The following is a 24,670-nucleotide window of genomic DNA, read 5'->3' on the forward strand; positions in this document are numbered from 1 at the left end:
CTTTGAGATAATGCCATAAAAACGAGCTACAATGAACTACAACTACCTGAATGGCTTAAAAGTGCAGTAACCAGACAGACTTGTGCATTGTTGTGTAGACATGACTGCAGTTCGTGTCTCACATTCCAGGTCATTCCCCAAGTATATAAACGGGAGTATATTCTGGAAAGGGAAGGGTGCCATTCCTAACATCTGGAAAGCGCCCACATTTTCTGCTTCCTTTTGCATGTTCCCGGTGTGTACATCTACCGCCCACACCTACCCACCTCTCACCTTCATCACTACCTCCATTGTCTTCTCTGTCTGCTGCTTCTTTAACACAGGTTGGTTATGAAGGTTATGGTTATGAAGTCTTCCCAGGCTCCCAACCCTTCCTGTTTTGAAGAAGTGGTGGGCTCCAGAGGTGATGGGGGGGGGGGTGTGAGAGGTACTGCTGTGATCCTCTTTGTGATAGAGCAATCAGGAACAAGAGCACAGTGGCCTCTTCTCTTCCTCCAGTTCCACTGCTGTGATTTGCACCAGGGACACTGAGGGAGGCAGAAGCAGTAGGCCACTACCAAGAAGAGGTTCCAGGCAGTGGGACAGTGAAGCGGCCAGGTATGGGGCACCTCTCTCCAGTCAAAGCAGAGGCTTCCCTTGACTTCGAGTAGGCTGACTTAGCACTGATAAATTTTGTCAGAGATTATGATGGTTGAGTTCCCCCTCCCCCCAAATCTCTCCCTTAAGAAAACACTCAGCATGAAGTTCAACAGGAAAGAGGCATCCCTAAGTCACGCTGAAGTCTGTGCCTTTGCGGAAAGATGACAATGGCTAGGCAGACAGTGTGCATTCTACATTTCTTGTCTTCTTTGCACATGTTGAGCCAGAACAAAGAGGTTCTAGCCTAGGCCAGCTGCTGGAATTGGCACACACCAGCTGATTGGGTCTCCAGGCTCTCCTGACCAGGACACCCCCCTTCCCCCCCCACACCAACTGAGACAGGGGATGTGTGCAGTGATAAAACTAATGCTTATGCAGTGTACTTGGCATGGTACAAGCAATTTCAAAGGTTTATGTATCAAATTCACAGGACATTTTTTAGCTGTACACCTAGGATGTTTTTACTGTAGACCTAGAAGTACAGGTGTGCACCATGTAACAATGGGGATACATTCCCCTATCCCTGTCCCAGTCCTTATGCAGTTAGGTTGTTAAGCGAACATTCCACCCAATCTAGTGCCTTTAATGCGTAAACAAACACTCCCTGCCAGACACTTGCTGGCTGCACAGGCTACTGGAGATAGACTGCCTCTGCATTAAGAGCCTCCTTGCTGTGTAAACAGACACTCTGCTGCAAGCTAAGGGAGACCTGATTGTCTCATTAAGAATGTCTTTGACCGCCTCATATATGTGGCCCATTATTAAGCAGTGCACGCCTGTACAGTGTTATGAGGCACCCCCGTTGTATTTTTAAGATTTCATACACTGTAGCATGCACCAGTTCTTCACAGCTTGCAACCCTTTTCCCATGAGACCTTGTTACCAAAAAGGGCTGTTATGTTTTAAGGGGAACTGTTATATTACCCTTTTGGAAACTTCAGGATCGCAGGCTAGATAACAAGACGACATAATGCAAAAAAATTCCTTTTTAGCTTGAAAAGAGACTGGGAGAAAGATAACTTTCAATAGGATTATATTTTTATTGCAGAAACACACAGGTATACATAATGCACATGGAAAATTGATAAGTATACGTTTCTAGTACTTGTGTCTAGTGTACCTAGCTTCTGGTGGTTGCATGTGAGCAGTATTTGGTGCATCCGAGGAGATCAGGAAAAAGGGAAGGTTTGTAGGGAATGATTTTTAGGGGTCCCTGATCTGCCAACCCAGTTGCTGACTAAAGCTGGGGAGAAAAGGAGGGGGGAGAGAAAGGAAGGAATTCCAGACAACAACAACAACAACAACAGTATTTATATACCGCTTTTCAACAAAAAGTTCACAAAGCGGTTTACAGAGAAAATCAAATATCTAATATCTAATGGCACCCTGTCCCAAAAGGGCTCACAATCTAAAAAGATGCAACACCAGCAGACAGCCACTAGAAAAGACACTGCTGGGGTGAGGTGGGCCAGTTAGACGCATATAGTTACCTGTCCTGAGAAGCAGTTGGATGGGGGGTGGAGAGTCCTATGGAGGACCTCTACCTTGGAAGGGCAGCCAGAGAGAGAGAGCACATGGCAGGAGCCCTCTCTTTTAAGGGTTTTTGCTGACCGGAATGACCCGGATGTGGCCTAGAGCTGTCCTGGATACGCATGCTCACTACACACAGTGGGACACGTGGAGCATGCAAGAAAAACAGGATAATAGGTATCAGCCATGACTGGCCTCCTGGGGAGGGGAGGTAGCTTGCTTTCTGTCGCCCCTGCAGGGAATTTGGGAGACATGATGTCTATTATCAGCAGAATTCAAATGGGTCAAATGGCTGGCTTCCCTGGCTAGGGAAACTTACACAATAAGCAGTGATTTAATTAAACAATACAACAATAGAAGACATTTAAAGTGATTGAGTTAAACAATAAAGACATTTAAACAACGGATTTACTCTTCCAGTGTTGTTAATGTATAATCACAGGGGAGTGGAGGTTGTGCAGCCATGATCTTGTGGCTTGACCTGATTGTGAGAAGTTTAAAGGTGTTGAGGTTTTGCCTGCATGATATTTTAGTCCATAATACATAACCAGATATAAAAATCACAAAAGGAAAAAGGAAAAGGGATTTTCATGTAACAACCTGCACACCCAAACACATTTACATTCACTTTTTCTCAACTGCACTTGCAAGTTTCTACTAAGCCTCATTTGTCTTTAAAATCCTGGATGCAGACCAGAAAAGCAGCTGCAAAATCGAAAACATGAAAAGGACACCCACACAATTTGTCTTACCAGTGCCAAGGCAGAGTACCACCACTGGTTCGGGTTATTTTCCTCTTTCTGCTGCCTGTGGATGCAGTATCAAGGATGTTTTCAAGCAACTGGAGTACCACAAGATGTTCCTGGAGGGACTGCATTTACCTTGGTGGGTCATAGACTGCAGCCCTAATCAATCTGTGATGTCACCTTGTCCAATTTCTTACCAGCTTGCCAAAATTCAAAGCATGCTGACCATTCCCCAATGGTCAGTGTGGCAACCCAAAACTGCATACCAGTGGTGTACCTGAGGGAGCAAGGGAGACAAACGCCCTGGGCACCAGGCTTGGGGGGCATCACCATGCCGCTATCCACTCCCCTTGTTGTGTCCCCCTTGCAGCAGTCAGCTGCCAATAGTATTGGTGCACTAATCTGTGGACCACCCCCCGAGGCCTGCCCCCCACAGAGGCATTCTGGGCTGCCTTCTGGAGGCCAAAAATAATCACTTATGGTTTTTGGCTGAAAACGGGAATTGGCGATTTTTGGCCTCCAAAAAGCCTTCTCGGGGACGGGGAGGCCACACGCAGCTTTCCCAGCACTCAGAATGCCTGGGGTGGGGAAGCACCTCCAGGTGGGGAGTGGCATCCCTGGAAGTGTACTCCTGGGCAGCACAGTGGCAAAGCATGCCACTGCTGCATGCAGGACTTTGCAATAGCAGCATTATTTTGTTACTTAGGATACTTATCTAGGGCTATTACCTTATGCAGCAGCAAACCCAGGTTCACCAGTACATTCCCGACAAGAAGCCACAGCCAATTCTCACTTCCTGTCTAACGTTGGTATACAGGACACATGAACAGGTTTGTCCACATTCAACCATTCCATTCTTAAAATACATACAAAAAAACTCCATCTTGATCAGATCAGCCCAAAACTGCAAATGGCATCAGAATATTTTAAAGTTCCAGTAAATAGTATTATAACATCAAGTATCTTATGAAGTGCAACATGTCAAATGAAAGTCATGCTATCATTCATGATAGAAGTGAATGTTTAGTGCAACGTTTCTCAGTGTGTTTGTCCCTAGGAGCCCTGGGGTTCCCTGAGACTCCTTCAGGGGCTCCACAAGCATCCCATAAAGCAGTGGTTTTCAAAACCTCAGGGAGAGTTTGAGCCGCTCTAAGTTCTTGTGGGGGTGGGGGGAGGCAGCAGGGCGATCCCCACTAGAGTGGAGGTTAACCAGCCAGTTTCAGCTCCTTCAGTCTTGCTTGTGCCACTTCCCTGGTTGGTTCTCTTTGCCAGGGGGTCCAGTGGATAAGGACCCTCATCCTTGAAGCCTGGCCTGCCTCATCCTTAGCTCACAACAGGAGCTTTGAATTCTGCCACCCAATGTGCAGGTCTCCTCTATCCATCCCCATCCTTCCTGCAATACTCAGATTAGGCATCTTGATTGCTGTAGGAACAGGGCCCTTATCTTTGCCCGCTGCAAGCCACAGGGGTTGTCCTGGAAGGTTTCTGTCACTTCCCTTGTGTGCTTCTGCCCGGCTTTGGACAAGGCTGAAGGAGTTAGCCTCCCACTGTGGTGTTGGATCTGATCCCAGACATGTGTGAGACAAGAGAGATGGATGCTGCTTTTAAATTAACACATCTCCACTTTTTTTGGAGCACTAAGTGGTCTCCATTAAGCCGTTGACTAAAATGTCAATATTTAAAGGCAGACTTCTTAGATCAGGAACAAATATAGTTTTAAGGCTGTTATCCACAACACATTTTTAATTTCAAGATTTCTCCTCTCAACAAAAGGATTTAGCAAAATGACTCAAGAAAACCTAGAGTATTTTAATAATCATTGCAAGGACAGGCTCCTGATTAACAAGGCAAAGGCTTCCCAGTCCACTTATCTTCAGCCTCAGATATTTTCACTTTACAGTTAGTTAAAATTCTGTCAAGTGCATTTTGCCACATATCACATATTTTAAAAAAATCTCTGCCACATTGCCAGAAGGAGAATCTACAGCACCTGTACGTCAGGGCAGCCATCTTTGGAAGCTGCTGATTCCAACTAAACTGACTCCCCATTTCATAGCAAACATATTTTCTCCAAGTGAGTTTGTCCTTTCATTCCTTACATTTTGGGACTATACAGAATAGAATGCTAGAAGTCAGAGTCACAACAATATTTGGATTAACGGTTCTTACATGTGAATCCTTGGGGGTTTTTCCCTACTCTATTGCAAGGTGACTTTGACTCATTGCCTGCTGGGAGATAACCACGCACAAGTGGGCTCCATAAATCGCACATGGATATTACAACAGTCCACTGGCATAAGACACACATGTCCACATGCTTGTCAGACCCTGCTTCTGTCAATTCTATGAAGGCAAGACCTAGCATGGAAGTTAAAAGGAGGCAAAAGGCAAGTCTGCGGAAGGATAGCAAGGGGAGTCACTTCAGTGGTCATGCCACAGAGCAACCTTGACTTGGATGCTTTCTACAGACACCAGAGGTGACCAGCTCTGACCTACCAATATTCAAGTGACTTCTTGGGGGCTTGGCTGGTCATCTCATGTTGCAAGGTTCAGTGATCTTTTCAAATAGCAATGCTTGTTTTCAATCACAAAGTCTCAGAAGGTTTAAAAACAAAAAATTCAAGATCAAATTCCACAGAGGACTTCCTCTTCAGCTCTGAAATAACTGAATTATAGTTAGTGTGGCCTATAATAGTCTTCAAGGAATCTGGTATGAACTCCCCCTCTAAGGGATCTTTTTCATATTGCTACTGTTGTGGCACAGTGATTAAATTCTTCCTTGATGTGACCCAGCCAGAATCCTTCCCTTGGATACACGACCCACTGCATACTCACGTTCCAACAGTAGCCAATTTAGATTAGCACAGTGTTTCTCAAACTGTAGGATGGGACCCACCAGATGGGTCATGAGCCAATTTCAGGTGGGTCCCCATTCATTTCAATAATTTTATTTTTTAAATATTAGATTTGATGCTACCATGGTATATGACTGCATTTGGGGAAATGTTAAAAGTACAGGTCTGTAACAAGCTACTATGTATATTTTTTTTGACAAAGATAGTAAACTGGACTTACTCCTGGGTAAGTGAGGGTAGGATTGCAGCCTAGGATTGTTAAAAATTTTCCTGCTTGATGTCACTACCTGACAGATTCTTATTCTAAAAAGTTGGTCCCAGTGCTAAATGTGTGAGAACCACTAGATTATCATCATTAAGCACAACCAATTTCCACTACGGTTTCACAAGTGGCATACCAAGGGTGGGACAGACGGGCAGACTGCCCCAGTGTAAATACTTGTGACATACCAAATGTGCTACTAAGTGGGTGGTAGACTCTGGTCTCTCCAGGGAATCTCAAGTCAGAGCAGAGGTCTATCAATGGCTTTGAGCAATGCACCCCAGGTGTCAAATGCACCCAAGGTAGGCCACTGGGTTTCACACAACATTTCCTTGTGTTTCTTAGATGCCCACTAATGTAGTTTCTCTCCCAAAGGGCTTTTGGGTTGCTTTCCGATTAACATCCTTTAATTTCTGCTAGGATTCAAGTTGCTGCCAATTAGTATTCACAGGTTTGTCCATTTGTAAAGGGCATGATTTTGTATTGCTTTAGTGTGTTATGTTGGCCACCTTGGCAATTTTAAATCAACAGGCAGATTGCAAATATTTTTAATAAATAAACTGAATACATACTGTGATGCTTGAGACACTTCTGTGATCTATGTGGTGAATTGTTAGGGGATCAGTGCAGGACGAGGATTCAGCCTTGCTGCCATGAGGCTTGTGGGGCATCAGATGCTCTTGAAAAAATCGTTGGCGCTAACCCCCAGCTAAAAATCCCATGGCTCAGACACACATGCAACTAAGCACAATGAACAGCTTTAGCATCTTTTGTTCTGTTAACAGATTTAAGTGAAAGGGCCTCTACCAACCTATGATCACATTTGCCATGCAAATTAAAAGATGGGGAAAGGACTATAAGTATCCATTTAAATGTTTAGTTAAGCATTCAATGATTTAAAGAGAAACCACAAGACAGAGGGTACAGACAGTCTGGAGTTTTAATTAGTAAGTGTGCCCCCCCTTTTATTTTTATTCATTTACCTGATGTTCTGTTGGCAGTATCTGAGCTCTTGCCATGGCGATCTGCTTCTAGCCACTGGTATAAGACTACATAACATAACAGAAAACAAAAAAGCACATGTGAAACAAAAGGAACAGAAAAATGCAGACACACGCACACACATGGTTAAAACAAAAAGAAAAACACACATATGCAGCATGAAGTAGCAATATCTCCTCTAGCGCTTCTGCAGAGAGCAAAAGAGGACAGGACAATGAATGTTAGGCAACACATACAGAGAGAGCGTTTAGTCCTCCAGGAAGGTCTTCGGCCAAAGCCTGAAATGAATGGATCGTTTTTATGCTTGCGGCTTTTAATGCTCTTACAAAAAAGTCTCACTTCCAAAGCACTTACGTCAATGTTTCAAATGGACTGTGGTTTCTCTGTGTTAGTATACAGTACCGACCGCCACCAAGGGACAGTTTGGTTGTCATTGCCCCATATGACCACCATGCAAAGTTTGTGGCAGCTCCAACTGTGGAATGCTCTCCCCAGGGCAACTCAAGTGGTATCTTTTAGGTGCCAGGGGAAGACCTTGATCTGTCCATTTTTTTAAGGTAAAGCTCATTTGAACATCCTTTAAGTGAGAATATTTCACCTGAAATGTTATGAGTAGAGGTGTTTGCAAATGGTGTTATTTTACTCAGAAGTAAGCCCACTGTGTTCAGTAAGACCAAGGACCCAATCCTATCCAACTTTCCAGTGCAGATGCAGCCATGAGATAAGGAAACAAACATTATCTTTCCTTGAGGAGGCCTCCATGAAGGTCACTCCACTGCAGGGTGCAGCACACGCTTCATTGGCATGGCTACATCAACAGTGGAAAGTTGGATAGGATTGAACCTTTTGACTATAATCCTATTTTACTCAATGGAAAGAAACACATCTAGTTATAAAGGCATAGTAGGGCCGGAACAGCGTTCACAATTGACCATTTTTTGCCAGTGGTCTGTTTTGGGACCGTGCCCTTTTGGCTTGGCCCTACTTTTTAATGCTGCATTGTATACAGTACACTGTTTTAATCTAGTTTACAATAATCTTTCTACTGCTACAGGATTATGTTTTTATATAGCTATTGTAATTCCAATATTTATGTAGCCATTGTTATTCCAATGTTCTAACCTATCAATCATTCCGAAAGGTTGCTACCTGAAGAACAGAATATCAATTTAGGTTAAATAAAATTTCTTAAATAAAAGCTCTGTGTGGAAAGTTTCTATACAGAAGCAGCACAGTTGAAACCAATGACCCTCAAGTTCCACGGCTTGTTAAGTCTGTCCTGAGAGGTGCTGAAGCATGCCTTGAAAAACGCAACCACCATTCAGCAATTATTTTCCATCTACTACTAAATGGAGCAGTAGCATCATCCAGAGGGAGGGAGGGGAGTACGGAAGCACCACAATTCCCAAACCAGCTGGCACCAATAAGGGTGAGAGAAACCCTGAAGCATCACCATGGCCCCAAAAGTAGTGACCTGATCCTCAGACAAGGGAAAAGACATGTATCATTAACATATGAGCAAATTTATTTCATAATTCAAGGACACCTGCCTCTTGTTTTCAGAGCTGTTTGAAAAAGCATGCGTCATGTTTGTGAGTGCACAAATGAAGAGTTCTTCCAATTTTAATCCAGAACATATACACATCCTCCAATCAGGCATAATGAGTTTGTGAAACACCAGCTCAAAGGCTCCATGCTCCACACAACCAGTTCAAGTGGTGCCCCATGCAGAGCAGTGCATAGATCCTGAAGCTACAGCACTGAAATGCACAGGATCCATGTGACTGGTCAAGGCATGGGGGAAACAACTATTAGAATGCAACACATCCAGTTGGTGCAGCAGTACGGGCAAGAGTGCTTAAACACTAAATCTGAATTGGCCCATCTATGGGCAAAATGAGATGCGATGTTAAGATTTGCAGCAGGAATTAGTGGGTTTTAAATTACATTTTATGCAGTAGCTCCATACACAGGATGCAGCCAACTATGGTTGATTGGATCATGAAGAACACTGCGCATTTCTCTCTCTCTCTCTCCATGTTCCTCATCCTCCCTTCCTTCACTTGAGGCAGAGCTATGATGGAGAAACCCTGCCTTGTTTGGAGAACAAGGTAAGCTATGCATATCCCTGCTATGATGGAGAAACCCTAACCCACAGTTCGGTGGGTCACCCAAACCTAGAAGTGTGGCTTACAAAATCAAATCCTTCATAACACATAATAAAGTATAGACATGGATCAAGGTGTTGTTGCTACTTTCAAGACCTATTTAGCAAGTGACACAGTATATTGTCACAGGGTTGGGATAACAACGAAGATGCAACTATCAAACACTACAAAACCTGAAGAACTACAACATTAAAATGGCTATCTGCAATATTGATATTGCTAGGAAGATTGTTCAAGTATTTCTCAGGATGTGCTTGCAGATGTTTGGCAAGTTAATTGTGCAGCTTGCAAATCAAGCAGACTTCAAAGAAGCTGAGGAAGTTTTTGCTTCTCATGAAGAGGAACTAACAAATGAAGAACTGATGTGGCATATACAAGAGAATGTCAAGGAGCAGGGAGACGATGTGGCAGTAGTAGCCATTTGACACAGAAAAACTGTCAGAATCATTCAGCTTGGCTAATCAGACGTGTGGGATAGTGGAAGACAATGATCCAGATATGACTCAAAGCCCTACTTTCAAGGGTGCATTGCATGATATCCTCAGCTGTTCAAGAGCTCTATAGGATAAAGGAGCAGCAAAAAACAATGGGAAAGTTTTTTCATCCCAAGGAATCTACACCATCTCCTTCAGTTCCTTGACTATACACTTCTGACTATCAACAGCCTTCTTCTTCTGAATCCATGGAGACAAAATATGTAAATAGTTGAGTGGGAATAGTATTTTCATAATTAGGTCTCATTATGTGCTTTACATGGATCAAACTTTGGATTCTGGAGATGAATTTTTGAGCTTCAGAACCAATTACAAAATATAACAAGATCCTATGGGGAAACTGTTTTGGCTATGAGTTTTGTTTTTTGGGTTTTTTTTGCCTTACGTGTGGTATTTGTAGAATGCATTAAGCTCATATAACATGGGTAACTGTATTTTCTCAAGTCAACTACTATCACTTTAAAATGTGCTAGTAATAGAGTATCAGTAGTTCTAAAACTGTCTAGTTATTTCCATTAATGAAGGGAGGCAATAAGCATGAATTAAGAATTCAAATCACATTTAGAATAAGAAATGTACGAGACACAGCATGACATAGTGGATAAGACTGTAGAATTTAAGTCAAGCAGGTTTAGATTTGTGCTCAACCATGAAGCTCATCAGATTGTCACTCTAAGAATTAGAATCCTGACATTCTCTTTCTAAGGCTGCTAATCTCTGCACACTTTTCTGGAAGTAAGCGGGACTTACTTCTGAGTAAACATGCACAGGGCTGTACTGTTGGTCTATCTCACCTAGCACAAAGATTAGGCTGAGGATTATTATTTACCTGAGGGCATTTTTGTTTGTTTTTTTGTTACACAGAATTGTATTATTGTACTATTAACTGAACAAAATTGATGGGTAAGCAGAAAGAAGGGAAAGTAATGTGTTCATGAGTGCGTAAAAGGATAAGAGGGGCATGAAGAAAGGTGCCACGAGGAGAACCAAGCCTTCCACTTGAACTACGTAACAGATGCATTATGAAAGATAGCCCAAAGTTCAGGTAAATTTCCACTTGTGTTCTTGCCAAGTTTGCAAAGAGAAACAGAAGGTAAAAGTAGGTTTCCAGGTCTCTTAGGTGGATTACAATGTATACCCAAGTATGGCTTGTGTATTCTGCAGCTGTACCATGACAGCCTAGAAAATTGCAACTGCGCTCAGAATACACAGCTCAGGGGCTACAGAGCAGTAGTGGACTGCATATTCATTTTTTTTAGTGCATGTAGGTTCAAACTCCGACACCTGCTAGCATGGCTCAGATAGGACACCTGTTCAAGATTCTGTGAGGCTATCACCGCCAGGTAAGACAGACCAAATGATCCGATCTGTATATTTATTTGAAAATAAAAACAGCTGCATGTGCCCCATGTCAATTCAGTACCCTGAGATTCTCAGATTTAATGTCACGCATACGTTTCTAAGAGAGCAAAGACAGGCATGAAAGTCTGTGGGCAACACCGAGCATTGTATTTTCCCAAATTGGGGACCTGGGATCTTCTACATGCAAAGCATGTGCTCTACTGCTGAGCTATGACCCTCCTCTGAAGGGTCAGAGGTCAGCTCAACTTCTGCGCAACCTCAGCTTTTTCCTGCAGCCAACTCATAAAGAGTGAATACCACATCTGTCTGTAGCCTGCATATACACAGCTTGGAGTGCTGGATTCCCAAACCCCTTTCTCAAGAGATACCCAGGAGGAACTAATTCATATGACGTGCACACCATGCAGACCTTCAACTAAATGTGCGCAGACTGGTGACAGTGCTTGCCCAGTGATCCTGCTTCTCCCTGTATGTGTTGCAAAAACTCCAGATGCATGTACATTGAAAACACATGCATGCTGACCACATTATCAAGTAGGCTGCAGGAAACACCAGCAAACACAGCAGTTGGGTCTGCCTTGTGAAGTGTGGCATCGCCTTTACATTTGCTGAATTATAAAGCCTCTTAACCACACACACACACACCTCTGCTCTATCTAAAGACAGCAAGACAGGTTCAAAACTCAGAATGATATACTTGCACCAGTGACAGAAATGAAAACACCAAGAGCAAACTAATGGTGTTACAACAACACACTAAAATGGCACTGTTTATGCTGCCTCTCAGTTCTCATTACTGAAAGCCATTCTGCTTTGATTAGCTTCTACACCGAATTCAAGTGCCCACAGCCAGCACTGACAAACGCCTTCAGGAACGAGTTACCCAAATACTTTTCCCTCATTAAGACCTTTGAAACTCTGTTTTAGGGAAATGCAGATTATTAACGATTTTGCTGTGGGATATGCATTCAGATCTCAATGCAGGAGTTTGCAATACTCAAATGGTCCAAGAACCATGCAAATGTCGGGGGGGGGGGAAATTCCAACTGGCAAAGGACCATTAAAATGATGGATATTAATTCTACAATTACAATAAGCTTTCCAGACTTCAGTAGGCTTGTCTAGCATTCAGTACGGTTTGCAGAGATTACACAATTATTTTAAAACTGACATTTTGTTTTGCTTTGGTGCTCAGGCAGTTTTACATGCTTGCTCTTGAAAACAAGAGCTGCAAAAATAAACGTCTACGAAGCGTTTTATTCCAACCCCGCCATCTGACCTCAACAGAAGTATCTCCACAATCTGTCTAGAGAGTAATGTTACAGGTACCAACAGCTTCAGTTTCTTAATATAGCCACACACTGAAATGCCAGCAGCTCAACAAAGGCGTAGAAAAGCAAACAACTTATCCTAAAGGCAGATGAATCTTACAGATTCTGCTGCAAAAGCACAATGCTGTCACTTATGGTCTAGAAACCCTGGGCACATGATTTGCGCCTTGCCTCAAGGAATCAGCAGCTCAATTACAGTTTAAATTATAGGGATAATTTCCAGAGATGCAATCGCTTCCACTTCATGTACATATTGAGGGCAACACCCCATCCCCACACCCCACTGTATTTGGATAGCTAGCTGCAAGCGATTTTCTAATGCTCTTCCTCACCGAGCTTTCACATTGGAAAGGGTACCACGCATATTCCAAGGCATCAGTAAACAGGTGCATAACTGGCATGTCCAGAATTCTAAGCATGGTGGAGAGAACAATTTTCTTTTAGCCTCAAGTCTCTCTTTCCTCCATGACAAACATGTATAGAATCAAGTCATTTCCTGTTGCTGCCAAACCGCATTTCTCCCAGGCTGCATTACTAAGCACACCTCACCAACCATATTTTCTTTACAGCACACACACAACTCAGTCTTAATACATATCCTTTTAAAAACTCATACCGGTCACTCTACCAGGAAGGCACTGCCCCTTCACCTGTGCATTTTGCTACTACAGGTCACGCCTTGTTAGCCACTAGGGTTCCATTCCAGAACCCCTAGTAAATTAAATAAATCAGCAGACACCAAATAGATGGAAAAATAGTTTTAAAGACCCACTTTCAGGTTTCTTGCTCCTCTGTTGTCTCCCCAGCATGCATTGGCATAGACTCTATACCGCATTCAGCTACTAGATGAAGTGAATAACAGAATGAAATTATAATTATTTAACAGCATGAATGTAGGTACAGGTCCAACCATATTATACACGGATTTGACTCAACACTACTAGCCACTGCAAATGAGAAGGAATGTGCTGATCCCTGGAGAAAGGGAAAAATGCATCAATTTAAACAAAATTTAAAAAACTGCTTTTCTTACTGTAGTAGAGAGACAGTCATGCAAGCGATTACAGGTATAACCTAATTATACCTGGATTATACCATATACCATGTTATACCATATATTAGGTATATAATTATACCATGCATTTTTCTTTCTCAATGTGATGAGAAGGGCCCTTTAAATTAAAGGAAAACAGTCATTTAACAATAGCCTTGTTAATGCCAGAGAGGGCAGCGCGCTGACTATCCATCAATCATTCTCTCTCCACGTACTTAAAACCCTCTCTTCCCCCTGAGCATGTGAAAGAAATACATTCACTTTGAACCAGCGACCCCTCCCTTCACCCAGAGCAGAGTAAAGCCTTTCTAAGTGCCTGGAGAGAGACTGATTGATGAATTGTCTGCCTAATGACTGTTTTACATAAAGGTCAGCAAGGCTGTTTTTAAGTCACCTAGCAAAGGGGCTTTGTTTATTTAAATGGATTTGCTTTGATGCGATTTTTGCAATCCATGAGAGTTCTGGGAGCAGAACCCTCCAAAATAATGAGACTCAACCCGTAATTGGATTTTGGTGCTTTTCCCCCCCTTGTTACAAGGTGTTTAAAGGTGAACTCTGGTATCAGTGATGAGGCAAATCAGTGGATACCAAGGTCCCACCTGTAATGCCAAACATGAGGAGGCTACTTATGGTTACGTGGGCCCTGTACCTGCTCCGTCTAACAATGGAGCATACCATTATTTTGCCATCTTATGCAGTGCCACAGTGGGTATGCGGTAGCAAAGCAGTCATGGTGAGTGGGCTTCCAAGTCCTGAACTCTGAAGTACAGCCCAACAACCAAGTAATTCTACAACATCAGGCATCGTGTAAAGTTGCAAGCTCAAGGACTGAACAAGCGCCATTTCTTTCAACATCTTAAGAGGACACTGGCTAACAAATACATTCTGAAGCCATGCTTAGGGCATAAGAAATCTGCATTAGGGCTTCCAACTTAAATTGCTCTTCCATTCACATAAGAGGGCCAATTTTCATCCAACCCCCCTTCCTGCTATAGCCCCCCATAGCAGTGTATCATCCTGCTCCAGTTCTCAAGAGTCCATCTCCAAGGGGCATAGAGGCCACAGAAGGACGGGGGACATTGGCAAAAATCCCTCCATGCAGACTGGCATGAACTCTCATTAAGCAAGGGTGGGAGAGCCTCTCTCTCATGCAATTCATGAGAGCCAGGGTGGTGAACATAGACCTGGAAGATCCAGGTTCAAATCCCCCTCAGTCATGAAGCTTCTTGGGTGACCTTGGGCCAGTCACTTTCTCTCAGCCTCACAGGGTTGTTGTGAGGACAAAAGGAGGGGAGCAGCTGTGTACACTGCCCTGAGCTCTTTGGAGGAAGGGTGGTATAAAAATGCAAAAAATAAATAAATGCAACAATTTTACCTTGGGTTGTATCTAAAGATTAAAATAAAGCATATCTGGTTCTAACATTAAACAATACAATCTTAGGATTGAAAAAGGGCGAGCCAGGTTAGAAAAGGCTTATAGGTAAGAGTTGATTTTCTACATGTCCCTGTGACCTCCTTTCTAGAAGTCTGTCAGTTCTTGTTCTAGCAATCGGCATCTCTGCGTGTCCTGACCTCCACCAACACGTCTGTTTTAATCTGGGTGCGAGCACAGAAATAGCTGCCATGGCCTTTCCTTTTATAACTCATCTAGAAAGAGATTCTCAAAACCCCAAATCCTAGAAGATGCAAAGGATGTCGTCTAATACAAAAAAATTAAAAAGGAGGTAGGGTGATCACAGGTCTCTATATATCTGTTGCCCCATAAACAGACTCCAGCAAGTATAGCAGCTAATCTAGATTTGTGGACTACAAATGAGGTTTTTGTAGCCAGGTATGCAAGAGAAAATGGAGTTGGTGGTTTAAGAGCTGGATAATACTTGGGTGAGTTCACATTCAGAGAGGAGAAAATCCAGAAGTGTTGTGTTTGAGTTGCTACAGATGCTTGACTTGTGATGGGTCATTTGCAAGGGCAAGTTACCCCTTGATGCATATGTGAACCAATTCAAATTAGGCAAATCCTACATATCTTCTAAGATGCACCATTCTTGCTTGCTTAGAATAAGTGCAAATGAATCAAAGGACTCAGTTGTGAGCTAGGCGGGAGTGTTGACATTAGAAGGAAGTAGGATTTGCCTAGCATTCTTAAGACCTCTACTTCTTACGAAGAGCTCATCTAAGATCCTCCAAGGTACTACAGGAAGATGGTCTTTATCGGAAAGGAACCCCCCCCCCAGACAGCTCAATCCTAACCAGCTTTCCAGCTCCAATGAGCCATGCCAACAAGATGCACACTGCATTCGGGGGGGGGCAGTCACGGAGGTCTCCTCAAGGTCTTGGGGCTGCATCAGCACTGGAAAATTGGTTACGATTGGGATGCGAGTCTCAGGGCAATTTTGTGAAAGAAAGATACTGTCTAACACACAGACTTGTAGGAGTCTGTAGTTAAAAAAGAGAGTCACTTGTTTGAGGAAGGAGGTACTAGAATTTGTTCTTGTGAATGCTGTTAATGTGCACTGCCACATGATTTAGCCCAGGGTGTCAAACATAAGGCCCGGGGACCAGATGCGGCCCCCAGAAGCTTTTTATCTGGCCCTCAGGCTCTGAGCTACTGAGCAGTGCAGATATGTTACTGCTGAAAGGGCAGCCTACATGAAAATTGGGCTCTCCTATACCTTGAAATATAATCAAGATTTGCATATTTTATCTTCTGTCATTTGCAGTTAATGAGAACAAAGTGCTGATTTCTGGCCATCAGCTGCTTAATGATGTTACTTTCTGGTTAATGACGTCACTTCCAGCCCTCAGCAGGTCCTGAATGCTAACTTCGGCCCTCTGTATGAAACGAGTTTGACACCCCTGATTTAGCCAGTTGAACAAGCTGCACCACCACTGTCATCGCCATAATCTCCACCAGCCAGCTGTAAGGTGCTACACCCCCCATGACATTCTGGACTGAGTGTTATCATGCATTATACAGCAGTTTGTTTTTAGAGTAGCTATTAGTGACCTAGGAGTAGGGAGAAGAGATGGTAATAGCAAGATCAGCAGGAATGCTGATCAGCAATAGGAAGATCAGTAAGAAGTCAGGTGGGTATCTCTTGGGCAAGTATTCCACAGCTGTGGTGCCATGACTGAGAAGTCTCCATCCTATGAGCTCACCCTACTGCCACATAGTGTTCAACAAACATGAAGAAGGATCTCAGATGGTGATCCAGATGTTCAGCTAGATCAGGGGTCTCCAAACCCCGGTCCGGGGGCCAGATGTAGTCCGCAGCGAGCCTCTATCCGGCCCGCAGCCAGCCTCTTCTCCCCTAAAAGCCTCTGGCCCACTTGACTTAACATGATCAAAGCTGTGTTCTGATTGCATCTGGAGGGTGTTCTGAGGGCTGGGGAGGCTGAGTGAATGAGCCCACTCATTCATTTATTCATTCAACTAAGTTCCATCTCTAGTTTCTTTTTTTTAATTTTATATTTAAAGTTTTTTCCAGCCCTCAGCACTGCGCCAGATATTTCATGCGGCCCTCTGGCCAAAAAGTTTGCAGACCCCTGAGCTAGACAGAGAGGACCTTTAAGCAACATCTTCAGGCAGTCCTGGATTAGTCATGCTTTTTGACATCCCACATGTTGTGAACCACCTTGAATGAAGTGCCTGCAAAAGATGGTATTCAAAAAAGGCAGCTATCTATGGCTTACAATTTCCTGATCCCAGTCTTTTATTTATGCAAGATGCTGAGCAGAGCTCCACACGTTATATTATTATTTAAAAGGTTCCTAAACTTGTATGCCACACCGTTCACATGCAATATTCTGCTGCTAGCACAGTTTCCAGTAGGGCTGCCCACCAAAGAGCTAGTGCAAGGGTTAGGCACTCTTTATGTGAAACACATGGATCCCAGCATGGGCAAGCGTTTTTACCATTCTTCTTGTGCCTTTTGGTCCACCATCCCAAATACACACACGCATACATGCACACGCACTGTTGTGCAACTGAGGAGAAATGCTTTCAGAGGTCAGGCAGACAAAAAACTCCTGAAATCCATGTATGCCCTTCTGAAAATGGCCTGTCTGTTTAAAACCCCTATTTGGGGACTTGCCCATTTTTTTTTTCTCTGAGCGCTTTTTACAGCACACAATAAATGACAGGGAAGCCTCCACCAGGCTGTAAATATTTATCAGCCAGAACAACTGCCACAGACCTTGCAGCTGTGAGCTGGGTTTTTTTTTCGGATCTGAAACTTGTATTTTTAAAACACAAAAATGAGCAATCAGGTTTGGTTTACAGCCAAGAAAGCTAAACAGACAGTGTGAGCCATCTGCCCACCACACCAGGCTCCACAAGGGGACAGATCTGTCCTAGGAGCTGCTACAAGAGTCACAGTAGTATAGAGCTACTGTTTTAAGAAAATATAAGTTCTGGGATCAAATCCCAGGCAAACCCATTAAAAAGAAGAAAGAAGAGTCACCTATTTAGAAAATAGGTGGTATCCAACTAGAAACAGAACTTGGAGGGGCTGCAGCTCACTGGCAGACCATGTGTTTTGCATCCAGAAGGTCCCAGTTCAATCTCTGGCATCTCAAGGTGGGAGGGGGGCCCCCTGTTGGGAATGCTGGAGGCAAGGTGCCAGACAGTGTGATAATACTGAGCTAGATGGACCAGTGGCCTGACCCTGTACAAGGAAAGAGCCTCACTGCCACCACCCTCCAAACCGTTGAAGTTCAAGTGAAGATACCAGCATCACTTATGCTACAGCATTTGCAGATTTTGACCAAGTCAGCCAAAAGATTCAAGGATGCTAGAGGAAGAATATTCCTCATAAGAATTTAAAAAAAGAAAACAAGAAGCCATTTGAAGAGTGATGAACGTTTGGTACTGTGAGAATTTACTTTCTCGTTAATCTTAACAAACAGTGGTGATTGAGATGGGGGACAGCAGCAAGGGACATTAGCTAGTCTAACATGTAAGGTTAACTATTCTTTTTAGTATCTGTAGGATTTATTTTGTTGTAATGCATTTGTTTTATTTTTGGTTCCTGTTTCTATTACATGCCACTGATTACTTTTAGAAAAGCAAGTCAGAAATAAAACATAATACACACTGTATGTTCCTGGATGTCTTGTCATTCAGTCTTGGATTCAGTCTTGCATTTTTCAAAGCGTATACCAAAAGTACACCTCCAAATACCATTTCCGGGGGGGGGGGGGAGAGGCAGATGGACAACAACAGGGTCTGTTGAGTTCATGTCCTGATTAGGGGTTCCCCAAGAAGCATCTGCCTGGTCACTGTGGGAAGCCAGGCTAGATGGATAATTGACCTGATCTAAAAGGTCCTGTTATTTAAGCTTTGAGGAGGCATCAGCCAAACTCCAGCAGCCGCATTCCTTCTCTCTGGGTCTTGGTTTCAGCTGGCACTGCCAACATATTTGAAATATGAGTAGGAAATACAAGGCTATAATCTACATTCTCAGAGTTCCATATCCTGGCATGCAACAGAACAAATCAGTGGGGGCAGGCACTCTCCAAAGAGAAAGCTGGCCTTTTGTGGAGTGCGCTGCATTTGTCTTCCCCTGCAGCTCAGGCCATATTTGTTTATGAACCGCCACTAGGCAGCCACAGAGACCTGGCAAGTCAAAAACACCAACAAAAAATTGAACTGTTCTCACCGCAAATCTCCTTGCCCTTCCATTCCCACTGAATGCACAGAGCTGCATCCCAGACAGATTCCTATCAATCCTCCCGCCTCCCCCAGCGTTTGCTGATGCTGCCGTCTCAATTGCAGGGCAGGCTTGCTCAGCCCTCCCGACACTGACTTAATGCTGATTATTTGTGACACAGTTCTGGTGTGGGCTTCCTGCCAACCAAGGGAAAGAGCAGGGCCAGACCGCCAACTGCAGTCCTCTGCCTCAGTGCAAAGAACCTTTTCCTTGTTTACAGAAGCCAAGACTAAAATTAGAGCATAAGGATGCAACAGAGGTAGAAATACTAGATCAGTTAACACAGAAAGGTGCGAACGGGGACATGGTCACTGGAGCAAGATCACTGACAGAGGCTGAAACAAGCCTTTGGGTGACTGGCAGGGAAGGCATTTCATCATTTGACATGTTTCTTTGATACATTATTTAAAGAAGACCTGCAAATACAGCAAGCATCCAAAGAATCACAGGGTCTGTGCCATCATTTATCAGAACAAGGAAGCCCCACAGCATGCAATTCAGTTTGAGAAGACGCTCCTGTTCACAGCCCCAACAGTTCAAGTGCTGCAGTGCATCACTGGTTCCCACAGCACGACAGGCTTGCACAATGTATCCTTATAAACATACAATTTAGTGTGTCAGGAAGACACAAAAGTTAAGTGCTAAGATGCGAGGCACAAAACCATAGAACACCCCCGCCAAGAAACCACCACTGAATTCAATCCAGTGGGAGCATTTTGCAAAGAATAGGTGTTACTCCTAGGGCACTATTACTAAACAACCACATATAGCTTGCTTCTTTTAAAATTCAGAGCATCAAGCAGTGCTGCAGTCCCCGTCAGTCATCAATCCCTCTTAGGGATATACCAAGCTGCTTCCCTGAATTTCTAGCCTTTCCATTTATGAATATAAAAGAAAAACACGCAGACAATATTCTATTCCTTAGCTCAGTAAGTAGGCAAGCTGCTCCATTTAAGCACCAGGTAGTCTAATTCTGGGGTTCCTATATTGACAATAAACATCACTTTAAATATTTTAAGCTATGTGCATTTAGGTCCTGTTCAGCACCAATTTTTCCCTGTGGTGCAATCTTAGGACCCTCACAGTAACATTTTTAGACACAATTAAATTATTACCAGATCAAACTTTGATAAATCTCAGTTAGAGCTGCTCTCTTGCTAAGCAAGTTCAACATAAACAGCTTTGTTTTAGAGTTGTATTTCTTTCAATTCCATTAAGTGGTGTAACTCGTGTAGCCTGGTGCCAAGCTCAAAATGATGCCCCAGAAGCGAAGTCACATCCGGGCTTTTAAAAAAGTGAAAATGGGGGAAATGCACCTCTTCCCTCCAGCAGCTCACTGGCCACTTGTTCTGCTGCCTCCCCCCAGCCCCCCTCATATTAACACCTTATTGGTCCCCTGCTGTATAACAACACCTAATTGGCTCTTGGAACAATCAGTCCCATTGGTCAGTTCTGAATTTTAAAAAAATCCAGTTTGTTATACAATGCAGTTGTGCTTTTATTTTCTAGTTATTTGGCTATAACTTTTGATAGAGTAGAGATATTTTTATGCAGTTTGTTTCATTGCATTCTGCATTAAGTTCTGCATCAAATGGTATATAACATGACGATATTATTTGAAAATACCAAGGTTTTCACAATTTTGGTCACTAGTGTCAAGCTCAGGATGTCGTCCCCATGTCGTCCTGCAACTTTACCTCACTTCCAATAGTCACACAGATCCTGAAATGGTACTATGAGTCATCACCTTTTTCTCTGACAAAATCCTCAAGATTACCATTATAATTTCACTATAGGCAGACATAAATAGGCCAAACTTCCTATTATAACTTGTGGCATCTACTCAGCTCTTTTCAAGCACCTCTTAAATGTTAAGGAGTCCAGGCAGACAGTGAAACTCAGACTATTTCACTACTTTCTTGAATCTTGGCGCTATGTCACTTTAAGCAGACCATCAAGCCATCTTTTCTTCCTTCCCATAGTTCTCAAATTAAATAACGTTTTAATAAGAGAGATTTCCAAAACCGATTGTGTTCTTTTGCTTAATCAAGAAGCTCTCTTTGTAAAAGCTTTCACAATTTTCAGAGACATGGATTTTAACAAGAGACAACCCCAGTATGCAAACGTCTTCTCTTTCCTCAAATCAGACAAAAAAAGTAGGCGATAAGAGTGCTCTTTGTTCATTATCCAAGCAAGCAAGGATTTTACAACTGGATAAGAATTCCAAATCATCAGACCTTTTAATCTCTTAAATTACCATCTTCATAAGCGAACGGGCATCAAGTGCAGTGCTGCAAGACTTCAAAGGGAGCATTTTAGGAGTAATCCACAAACCCCTGAAAATTTACCTCTAACACTATCCCTTCAACCAAAGATGGCCCACAACCTCCCAGCACTTGAGGCAACAGGACAAATACCACCATTTACTTGGTGATGAGCCAGCTTCTGCTCCTCCTGTTCACTAGAATGCAAAAAGAAGAGGGGACCAGAGATAAAGAACCTGCCACTCCCCTCCCCTCCCCATTTCCTCTTCTGCTCCATCCCTGCTTTCTTTTGCAAGTCAGGGAATGGTAGCAGCTAAGAGTGGGCAAATAGAGGTGGGCGCCCTTTGCTAATCTGCTACCCAAGTGGTCACCTCAGTTGATCCCATGAATGCAACTGTTTCTCCCCGCCCCACCCCCCGCAATGGATCTTTCTTCAGATAGATTTACAAGAGTTCAAAATTTCAAGGTCCAAGAAGGTCTATGGAATAGGTTGAGAGTTTATGGTGCAATGGTATGAAGAACAAAGTAAAAATCACTGGCTTAGGCCTGATGCCATCTTGTAGGCATCAGTCATTTTGATCGGCTGCGGGAACAGAGCTTAGTTAAAAGGCTGAGAAAAGGCACCTTATCGTGAATCTCACTTCAGCCAGGTAAGAGGCTGATAGCATGCTGGACCCTCAAGGTCTTGCTAATTGGGAATTGGTGCTGCTGTGAACCTCCAGATGTGAGGGGAGTGAGGGGCCAACAGTAGCTTCAGGTGAGGAGATCATTCTCCAGCAGCTTTAGCAGGTCTGAATCTCTAGCTGACTAAGTTTAAAGTATAAAGAACCCTGTAATTGGGACAGAGTAAGATGCTTTCTGCCATTCCATCATGAATGCCTATACATATCAACTGTGATACAACAGGCTGAAGAGCTACCCTCTGCTTATGCTCAGGAGTTGGAAAGATCCAGGTGAGCGTTAGGGATAAATAAGCTTAGGGGCTTAGTGTGATTAACATTGTGTGTATATAATGTATTTATTCTCAGAAATATCTAAATGCCTTTCAAAGTAACATGTAACCTAGTCTTTAAATAGACTGTTATATTACAGGCTTGTATCTGTGTGAGTACAAAGGAACTGGATTCATCCAAGTCTGGCCTAGGCCACTGTCTACTACCATGAAGCTCAAGTCCCTAGAGACCCAAGTCACTGGAGTTTGGGGGAGCCCAGAGCTTGCAAGGGCTGGAGAGTTTGCCCACAGGACTTCAACTTCCCTTGACTGGAGGCCTGCCTGTTGAAAGGTGTGGTGGCACCGACCAGATGGCAGTTTGGCCCGAGGACTCATACGCCCACCTGTTTGGTGAGTTTGGCCAGTCAGGTGAACATGTACTCAGCACTGTGCTTTTTGCCTAGGAACTGTATCCTGCTCTCTCCTGGAGTACTAAAGCCTTTGAGATAGTAAGATACACAAGAATAAATTGGGAACGTGCATTTCTGACTCAGAGGGAGTTTTGGGCTAGTGACCAGGAATGTGTAAGATCTGTCAGAGACCCTGGGCCATGACAAATGGCATTTAAGGGGGGGGGGGACAGTAGACAACATCCACCCACAAAGAAGCTACCTTTACTTCTAGACTAGATTCAAATGCTATAGCTTTATAGCCAAATCCTGTCCAACTTTCCTGCCCTGGTGTAGCCATGCCAATGGGATGCACACTGCATCCTGGGGTGGAAGGCCAGTTATGGTGGCCTCCACAAGGTAAGGGAACTTTTGCCCCCATGCCTTGGGGCTGCATTGCCACTGTACCGGCACTGTAAAGTTGGATAGCATTGGGCTCTTTAAAACCCCCAGCATGTTACCTTGAGGTTACCTTACAAATCTTACAGAGCCTGGAGCCTTCCGAGGCTCAGCTCTGCCCCCCCCCCACCCAAGAAATGCAATTTGCAGGTCCTAGAGATAGGCTGTCTTATGGCACCCCCACAACTTTAGAATGCTTTTCCCACTGACATTTCACACATTTTTTTTTTATCATCAGCTAAGTTGCGTTTTGGTCTTATCTATTTTTGCTTCTGATGTGTGATTTTTTAAATTTCTATTATAAAAAGTGTTTTTGTTTTTCTGTTGGAGCAGCCTTGGGCTATAGTTTATTATAGGAAAGGCAGGACATAGATCCATTTATAAACACATACTACTGACTGAAGATTAGAATATCAAACGCTACAATAAAATACTTCTACTAAGCACCGGCTTATGATCTCCCCTTTCGTTCAAAGAGAACTCTCAACATTGCTGTTCAGCTAAAGCATAAAGAATTTCTTCTGACATCAAAATGAATCCCAATCATTTCTATCTGTGGAAGAGCCCTGAGGACAGAGGCGTCACTAGGGCTTGCAGCAACCGGTGCATGAACTCATTGCATCACCCCCATGATGGAGCTTCTCCCATACCAGACCATACAGAATTTTAAAATTTGAGAGCTATTTGTGAAATTTATTAGACTGAGTTCACCTATAAAAACTCCATTATTAAAAAGATTTCTAAGTTGCCTAAGCAGGCAACTTAATTTGTAGTTCCATTTTTATTTTTGTAGCTTCTTTACACCTCCCCACCCTCAAATCACCAAAACATCTATTCTTTCCAGTAACAGGGGGGAAGAGGGGAAATTTTCTTAGTTGAAGAATTCATTCATATGCATGTTTACTGCAGAATTAAGGCTGCAGTCCGATACACATGTACCTAGGAGTAAGCCCCACTGAACTTGATGGGATTTCTGAATGCATAGAATTGTACTCTAAGTCACATAAAATTCTGAGATGTTTACTCCCCTGTAGCTCTCTTTAGGATTGCAGCTTAGGTTGAGTTTAGTTATTGTCCCCACTGACAATGACTTTTCAAAGCAATTGAAAGACAGAACTAACATTCAAAGCCTTCATTACAAACGGAAGATTCCTTTAAGTGAGGGCAAGGGCACAGAGGAGGCAGATAAAGAGCCAGGGTTTATGGCTAAATAGGACATAAGCACATAGTCTCAAGACTGATGTGCACATGTCCTATTTATAACCAGTGTACCTGACAACAGAAATACACTTAAGTCCTCTGACATATTGAGCAAAAATAGATTTGAAAGAACAGCAGATATCTGACAGCAGAGCAGTTTGCATCCCCTGTTCCATGCACAAGTAAAACAGAGATTATGTCTTTTTAAAAAATCAATTCTAACAGCCAACTCCACAACACATCAAACAGACAAAACACATCAAACATCAAATA

At 43.3% G+C, this 24,670-nt stretch overlaps 1 protein-coding gene across 4 annotated transcripts in view; it reads right to left on the reverse strand.

The window, feature by feature from the left end:
• DENND5B (DENN domain containing 5B) overlaps nt 1-24,670 on the reverse strand; it is a 117,898-nt gene that overhangs the window by 59,693 nt on the left and 33,535 nt on the right. For 2 of the 4 annotated variants that reach the window (XM_066634551.1, XM_066634546.1), the window contains exon 2: nt 7,016-7,081. The exons of the other annotated variants lie outside the window; for them this stretch is intronic. In XM_066634551.1, the coding sequence (XP_066490648.1) occupies nt 7,016-7,081 (66 nt within the window). The remainder of the gene's footprint in view (nt 1-7,015; nt 7,082-24,670) is intronic. 4 annotated transcript variants of the gene reach the window in all.

Source organism: Tiliqua scincoides, chromosome 7 (assembly GCF_035046505.1).
Source record: "Tiliqua scincoides isolate rTilSci1 chromosome 7, rTilSci1.hap2, whole genome shotgun sequence".
In the NCBI taxonomy this organism is placed as follows: Eukaryota; Metazoa; Chordata; class Lepidosauria; order Squamata; family Scincidae; genus Tiliqua; species Tiliqua scincoides.